This window comes from Wyeomyia smithii, chromosome 3 (assembly GCF_029784165.1).
Source record: "Wyeomyia smithii strain HCP4-BCI-WySm-NY-G18 chromosome 3, ASM2978416v1, whole genome shotgun sequence".
Classification (NCBI taxonomy): domain Eukaryota; kingdom Metazoa; phylum Arthropoda; class Insecta; order Diptera; family Culicidae; genus Wyeomyia; species Wyeomyia smithii.
In genome coordinates this window covers 139,264,033-139,272,541 of record NC_073696.1, presented here as the reverse complement: position 1 = coordinate 139,272,541, position 8,509 = coordinate 139,264,033, and the positions used below count along the sequence as shown (strand labels likewise).

The 8,509-nt window shown below is 44.0% G+C and overlaps 2 protein-coding genes across 2 annotated transcripts; both read left to right on the top strand.

The window, feature by feature from the left end:
- Positions 1-805: 805 nt before the first annotated feature.
- LOC129728609 (uncharacterized) lies at positions 806-2,419 on the top strand. The gene has a single exon (XM_055687058.1). The coding sequence runs from the start codon at positions 806-808 to the stop codon at positions 2,417-2,419; it is 1,614 nt and encodes a 537-aa protein (XP_055543033.1).
- A 27-nt stretch (positions 2,420-2,446) lies between these two features.
- On the top strand, positions 2,447-6,016 carry LOC129728608 (uncharacterized). The gene is made up of 2 exons (XM_055687057.1): positions 2,447-4,057; positions 5,783-6,016. The coding sequence occupies exons 1-2, from the start codon at positions 2,447-2,449 to the stop codon at positions 6,014-6,016; spliced, it is 1,845 nt and encodes a 614-aa protein (XP_055543032.1).
- Positions 6,017-8,509: the final 2,493 nt, after the last annotated feature.

Below are 8,509 nucleotides of genomic sequence, written 5' to 3'. Positions count from 1 at the left end.
CCGGAATTGTCTGCGAAAGGGTCATTTCTCAAAGGATTGTGCGTCGTCTAGCAACTGCCGCAAGTGTCGTGGACGCCATCATTCTCTGATCTGTCCAAATGATTCCTCTTCCTCGAAGTTCAAGTCTTCGAGCCCACAGTCATCGAAACCTCTCACTTCCAGTCCTTCTAGCGATCCTCCAACCACATCTGCATCTGCAACGGTTGTCGAGTCGATCAGCTGCGCGTCCGCTGGACACTGTCAGAAGACGGTCCTTCTTGCCACAGCCGTGATTATTCTCATCGACGACAACGGGGTCGAACGCATCGCTCGCGCACTCCTGGACTCGGGAAGTGAATGCTGCTTCATTACCGAACGGTTCTCGCAGCGCATCAAGGTTCAGCGAAAAAAGATCTACCTACCGATAACGGGCATCGGTCAAGCATCCACTCAGGCCAAACATAAACTCTTTTCTAAAATTCAGTCTCGAGTTGGCGAGTACTCCACCAACGTCGAATTTCTTGTTTTGCCCAAATTAACAATCGACTTGCCAGCCACATCCGTCGACACTTCGACATGGAACATGCCTCCCAGCATCCAGTTAGCTGATCCGTCGTTCGACAGCACTAATCCCGTGGATATTATCATCGGAGCCGAAATATTCTTTGATCTGTTCAAGGTTCCTGGTCGAATTCCGTTCGGCGACAATCTTCCGGTGCTGGTCAACTCTGTCTTTGGTTGAGTCGTGTCTGGAAAGTCCACCATCAGTCCACGGACCGCTCTTGTTGTCTCTAACGTCGCTACCATCTCCGATATTCACCAACTTATGGAAAAATTCTGGACAATCGAGGAAGATAGCTCATCGACAGCGTACTCCGTTGAGGAAGCAGCATGTGAGGAGCATTTTCAGCGCACCGTTACTCGCAACGCTGAGGGACGATACATCGTTCGCTTGCCAGTCAAGGAGGACGTGCAACGTCAGCTCACCGATAACCGACGCATAGCTGTTCGCCAGTTTCACTTGCTTCAAAATCGCCTACTCCGCAATCCCGAGCTTCACCAGCAGTACAAAGCCTTCATCGACGAGTATCGCGACCTCGGACATATGGAGCGGATTCATGACTATGACAACCCAGCAGTTCAACACTACTACCTCCCTCATCACGCTGTGATTCGCCAGGACAGCACAACCACCAAATTACGGGTAGTCTTCAACGCTTCAAGTAAAACACCCAACGGACCTTCGCTCAACGACGTCCTAATGGTGGGACCAACCGTGCAAGAGGACATTCGATCGATCACGATGCGATCTCGGATGCATCAAGTCATGATAATTGCCGATGCAAAGATGATGTACCGCCAAGTTCTTGTTGACCGTCATGACTGTCGATTTCAGCTCATTGTCTGGAAACCATCACCAGACCATCCCATGGAAACGTACGAACTAAGAACGGTGACGTACGGTACGGCCAGTGCCCCGTTCCTTGCCACTCGAGTGCTAAATCAGCTCGCAGATGATGAAGGGCATCAATTTCCACTGGCAGCGAGGGCACTCAAGAAGGATGTCTACGTCGACGATCTCTTTTCCGGTGGCGAAACTATAAAAGAAGTCATCGAACTCCGCAAACAACTAGACGCACTCCTAGCAAAAGGCGGATTTCAGCTTCGCAAATGGGCTTCAAACGAAGAGGCAGTTCTTGAAGGGATTCCACCGGAAAACCGCGCTCTCCTCACTTCCTTTGACCTAGACCGCGACCAAGTCATCAAAACGCTTGGGTTGCATTGGGAACCAGCTACAGATTGTCTACGTTACAAAACTGACTTCCCACCCGACACAGAAAACCAGCCTATCACCAAACGGATTACACTCTCGTTGATTGCTCGTCTCTACGATCCGCTTGGCTTGGTAGGACCCGTCGTCACATCCGCGAAAATCTTCATGCAAAACTTGTGGACTCTAAAAACCGACGACGGATCATCTTGGAGTTGGGACAAGGAATTGCCAATCGACTATCAAACCCGGTGGATCGATTACAAGTCGCAGCTACCCAGACTCAACGAACTCCGCATAACTCGCTGCATTCTCTTGGCGAATCCGGAAACCATTCAAATCCACATTTTCTCCGAAGCTTCGCAGCTTGCGTATGGAGCCTGCACCTACATCAGATCAACCAATGCATCTGGGAGAATCAAAGTTGCCCTACTCACTGCAAAATCAAGGGTAGCTCCTCTCAAGCGGAAGTCAATTCCTCGACTTGAACTGTGTGGGGCCCTATTGGCAGCGCAACTTTACGAGAAGGTAAAATCATCGCTACAGCTCGACGCAGAATGCTACTGTTGGGTCGACAGCACCGTCGTACTGTACTGGCTTCGGGCATCACCGTCTGTTTGGAACACTTTTGATGCTAACCAAACTTCAAAAATTCAGCTCGCCACCTAGAACTGCTCGTGTAATCATATCGCTGGAATGGAAAACCCAGCGGATTGCATTTCCCGTGGAATCTCAGCCGACACTATCATCGACTTCGATCTCTGGTGGCAAGGACCTGAATGGCTTCGACAACCCCAAGCAAATTGGCCAATCTCTACGAATGCATCCGATCAACCACCTGAAGCATTGGAAGAAGCTCGTCTAACAACCATAGCTGTCCCATCGTTGCCAACTGAACCATCTTTCGTCGACCGGCTAGTCGGAAAATTCTCCAGCTATCAACGTCTCATCTGTGTCACCGCTTTTTGCTGCCGTTTCTTCAAAAATTGCCGAATACCGTCCAGTGAGCGCCCGAAAACTATCCTACAAAATAGGGAAGAGTTAATTGGAGCGGAAAATCTGCTAATCAAATTGGTGCAACAACAAGCGTTTAACGAAGATTGGAAACAACTTCAACAATTGAAACCCGTGTCATCTAAATCCCGCCTCAAATGGTTCCATCCATTTCTCTCTCCAGAGCAGATAATTCGAATCGGTGGCAGACTACAAACCTCGAATCAACCGTATGATAGCAAGCATCAAATTCTCCTACCCGCTTCACACAGACTCTCGACGCTTCTAATCCAGAGTTACCATAAACTCCACCTTCACGCAGCACCTCAACTGCTTCTAACCCTACTCCGACAACGGTACTGGATCATAGGGGCCAGAAACTTGGCCAGGCGTTTGGTCCACAGCTGCATTATCTGCTTTCGAGCGCGACCAAGAATGCTGGAACAATTCATGGCTGGACTTCCTTCTTCGAGAACCATCGCGACTCGACCCTTCGCTGTAACAGGGATCGACTACTGGGGACCAATTCTGCTTAAGCCAACTCACCGCCGTGCTGCACCAGGAAAGGCCTACGTTGGTGTTTTTGTATGCTTTTCCACGAAAGCCGTCCATTTGGAACTAGTTCCTGATCTCAGCACTCCGAAATTTATACAAGCACTCCGCCGGTTCGTCTCTCGAAGTGGACTTTGTTCCGATCTGCACAGCGACAACGGTCGCAATTTTGTTGGAGCGAACAACGGATTACGGGATCTAGTCAGCAGTAAAACCCATCACGATGCAATCGCAGCCGAATGCAACCAACATGGGATTCGCTGGCACTTCAACCCACCGAGAGCATCTCATTTCGGTGGCCTTTGGAAGGCTGCGATCAAATCAGCTCAAAAACACTTTGTCCGTGTCCGCGGAACGCATACCCTTGCTTACGACGATATGACCACGCTACTGTGCCAAATAGAATCCTGCCTGAATTCCCGACCGATTGTTCCACTGAGTGACGATCCTACCAACTTCGAACCGCTAACTCCAGGTCACTTTTTGACGGGATCCTGCCTCAAAAGTGTTCCAGATTCCGACCTCTCCAAAATTTCATCAAACCGACTCCGCCAATGGCACCTAGTTCAAAAACTGTTCCAGAATTTGTGGAAGAGATGGCTCTTGGAATATCTTTCTACATTGCAGCCACGTACCAAATGGTGCAATCCACCCTTTCAACTACAGACCGGCCAACTGGTGATCCTTCGCAACAACAACATCGCACCGATCCAATGGCCAATGGCACGAATCCTTCAAGATCATCCTGGTCCAGACGGCATCGTTAGAGTTGTGACGGTCCAAACACAAAATAATCGCTATGTTTATCCAGTTTCCAAAATTTGCCTCTTACCGTTACCATCAGCTGCAGAGGAGTGAACACCGCCAATCAGTACCACCAACAACGAATCGCCTTGAAGCCTGCTCAAAATTGTGTTAATTACCGCATCCTGAAATCTAAATATATTCAGTAAAAACCACCCATAATTCGACGCTGCAATTTCATCGGCAATCAAAACACTCATCCAGCTAAATTTCATCGATCGAGAAGTGACAGTGTGAATGACAAGCATCAGCGAGAAAAAGTTCAGCTTCGGTCGATCAATTGAAATGTCAGAAACAATGTTCCTGAAGGGGCCAGAATGTTCGTTACCACGAAAGAGAAACAACTTGCCATCTGTGCGTCAATGATAGAAGCTAATATAGTATGATCTACCCCTCGATGATCAACAACGATAATGAGCCAAACGTGAACTTTCGATTGGTAGCATGGCGTAACATCGTCTTCCGTCGACACCCCTATAAAAGCCGAAGTGTGACAGGAGACACTCTCTTTTTTTGCTGTCAACTGCGACGTCATCAACAATCATCAACCATCATCATAGAGAAGAAATCTGCACAAAGTGGAGTGAAATTAACATTTAAATTATATACAAGTTATACTAGAAAATTAAAATAGTGTTAAACGTAACCGCGAGTATACTTACCTGGAAATATCCGTACGCTACCTTGGAAGCCTGAAAGTAAATCGGTGAGTGATACTTACCTGCCCGTGCGCCATCCAAATCGTCCTCCGGTGGGAAATTCTGCTACTGCTCGCTGTGCACTCGACAATCTCGAAAAATGTCACTGGCGTTTGGCTTTTACCATCAACACCATCAAGTCTTGTGGATATAAAGTGGCTTGTCAAAGTAATCGCTTAATGTACGCAAAAATTATCGAATTTCCGTTTGTTGAATATTGAGAGCTTTTTATAACAAGTCTCACGGGAAACTAATAGCATGGGGTATTGAATCATTTACAGGGTGTCTGCGGTTTAAAACAACAAAATATACAACACCAGTACGGAGAACGCAAAGTTGGTCTATATTAGTTGGTTCTTTTTAAGTTTCGCTGGGTAAATCTAGTATAAAGTTGTTACAAAAATAGACCGCTGAAGATGCTCTAACAGGAACAAGTGCTGCTTGTGTGTGTTTTTGTCACAATGCAAATTGACAGATCGATGCCCCGCTATACTAGTTATACCACTTTCATAGGTTGCAAAAGGGGCCAGTTTTTGAATCAATTTTTGTTAGCAGTTCCCCCTATGTGATGGTACTCAACCCTAATAATTGCTCAGAAATAACGTTTTTCATCTGCTTTCGACTTTCACTTACAGCATCAAGTTCTACGTACAAAATTTATATCTCTGTTTCGTAATGTTTCATATAGTAATAACCATTAGGACGAGTCTTAAATGTTAGTAGAGTTAATAAATTAAATTATATATATATATATATATATATATATATATATATATATATATATATATATATATATATATATATATATATATATATATATATATATATATATATATATATATATATATATATATATATATATATATATATATATATATATATATATATATATATATATATATATATATATATATTTATATATTTATATATATATTGTTATGGACATTACTGTACACCAACACCGGACGCACCATTCCTGACACAGCAAATCCTTGCACATGGCATTTCTGATGCAACAACTGGACGCCCGACATTCCTGACGCAGCAAGTGAACGACCGGCATCCAGAACGACTCCAGCATAGCAACACGGCGACATCGACAACTCCACCAACGGACGTTGTACCCCTGATACCCCTGACGAAGCAGAACCGAGCTGGTAGCAGCAACGACGACAACGACGGCAGCAGAGCGGAGCCAACAATCCTTACGCAGCAGTAATCCAGTCCATCGATGAATCGATGAGTAGGGAACTTATATTAATTTTTCAGGAGCTTTAGTTCCAGTGAAACGTTTGAAGTGTGTAGAGGTTGTTCTCGTCTTAGGACGTAAGTAGTTTAAAATACTTAGTAAAAATCAATGTGTTAAGAATCCAAGTGTTTTTTAAAAAACCTTAGAATGAAAGAACTTACATACGTGGCGCAGTCGTACGGCTCGTTCTACGACTAAGCAAAGTGACTCTGACTAGTGACAGTTAAAGTGCTTAGTGGAAATATCCGATACGTGGAAAATTTCCAAATTAGTGACTTTAAGTGATCTAGTGTCCAACTCGTGACATCGGCAGACCGGCAGTGACGTTCCGCGAATAGGATCATCAATCGCCATCCCTCAACACGTAGGGGATTCGTGCCAACCGACCAGAGAACTTCGCTGAAGCGGTGGATTTCAATCCTTCAAGAACGAGAGAACCCAACACCAAAATGACCAAGACGATCAACCCTTCCATAATCATCATCATCATCATATCCATTGGAATTCCTTTCATCTGTACTTCCAACCCCAACCCTACACAGCACCTAGAGATAACAGACCTAAACAATCACCCTGGACTATTCGCTTTGAGAATCGGTAAAGTATTCATTAAGGAGGGCTACCATACCCTTATCCATGAATTTAAGCTATTTGCATTCCATACTATTCTAAAGCAATACGAGACAACCATTGATGAATTAGAACGAAACCCACAAGTTAGGGAAATTACCGAACTCTTAAAACAAAAGGTTAGGCAAGCTAAAGTAGTATTTCAAAATTTGACTCCAAGACAAAGACATAAACGAAGTATTGAAATTTAAGGATCGATAGTGAAATCCATAACAGGAAATCTAGATAGCCAAGATTTTATAACTTTGAGCAATCAAATTAATACGTTGAAGAATTCAAATAATGTTTTATTTACAGAAAATAATGAACAAGTGAAGATTAACGATCTTTTTGAAAAACGACTAAATAATTTGACAAAACAAGCACTTAATCAAGCGGTAGAAGTTAACAGATTCATTAGACAGGCTAGACTAAATTTAGATAGGGCAATAGACTGGCAACACATGCTACATCTTCAGAACATCATTTTTAATATGGACAACGTTCGCTATCAACTAGAAACCATCTTCGAGTCCATTCAACTTTCCAGGCTGGGCGTAATATCAAAAGCATTACTATACCCCACTGAATTGGATTTTGCAACAGAACTCTTAACCTCACAAGGCATTGAAATCAGTAGTTATGATCAGACTTACGAGTATTAAGAACCTTCAGCCTTCCATAATGGTTCATCTATCATACTCGCGGTAAAAATCCCAAAATTTAAAAACGGAAATTATCAACTACTCCGAGTTGAAACCGTCCCAATGGACCAAAAAGTCATACAGTTCAATGGAACGTACGCTATAATCAGCGAGTCGGAATCATTTCTAACAAACGAGAAATGCATTCAAATCGAGAAAAACATTTTATGCAACAGTCAAAACTTGGTTAACGTTACGAAAAACCAATGCAATCATCAATTATTGCGGGGAAACCCTGCCAGATGTCCATTTATCAGCAATAGCTTCAAAGAACCAGAAATAAGAGTCTTAGAAAACAATGGCATTCTATTAACGAACGTCATAAAACCAATAACACTCCAAAACAGTTGTGGCTACGGACCAAAGAACCTAACAGGATCGTTCTTCATTACATTTTTCAACTGTTCCATTAACATTGGAGGTACCCACTACGATAGCAAGACACTTAGGTTCGAAACTAAATTGGACGTTATCCCACTTCATTTCGTCGAAGTCAACAAAACCTCAACAAAGACGGACCCGGTGGAAGAAATGCAATTATTGCAAACAAATGACCGGCACAGAATCAACCTTTTGGAGACTACTAATCATCAATACAATTCGATTAATCTTGGGAGCCTTATCATATTATCCTTGATCATAATTACTATTTACATTTGCATAAGTAGAAAAATACGAGGTATTAGAGATTTCATCCATATCCAGACACCTAGCAGCACATCATAACAAATTGACCCGAGACGTCTCAATATAAGGCGGGGGAAGTTATGGACATTACTGTACACCAACACCGGACGCACCATTCCTGACACAGCAAATCCTTGCACATGGCATTTCTGATGCAACAACTGGACGCCCGACATTCCTGACGCAGTAAGTGAACAACCGGCATCCAGAAAGACTCCAGCATAGCAAGACGGCGACATCGACAACTCCACCAACGGACGTTGTACCCCTGATACCCCTGACGCAGCAGAACCGAGCTGGTAGCAGCAACGACGACAACGACAGCAGCGACGGCAGCAGAGCGGAGCCAACAATCCTTACGCAGCAGTAATCCAGTCCATCGATGAATCGATGAGTAGGGAACTTATATTAATTTTTCAGGAGCTTTAGCTCCAGTGAAACGTTTGAAGTGTGTAGAGGTTGT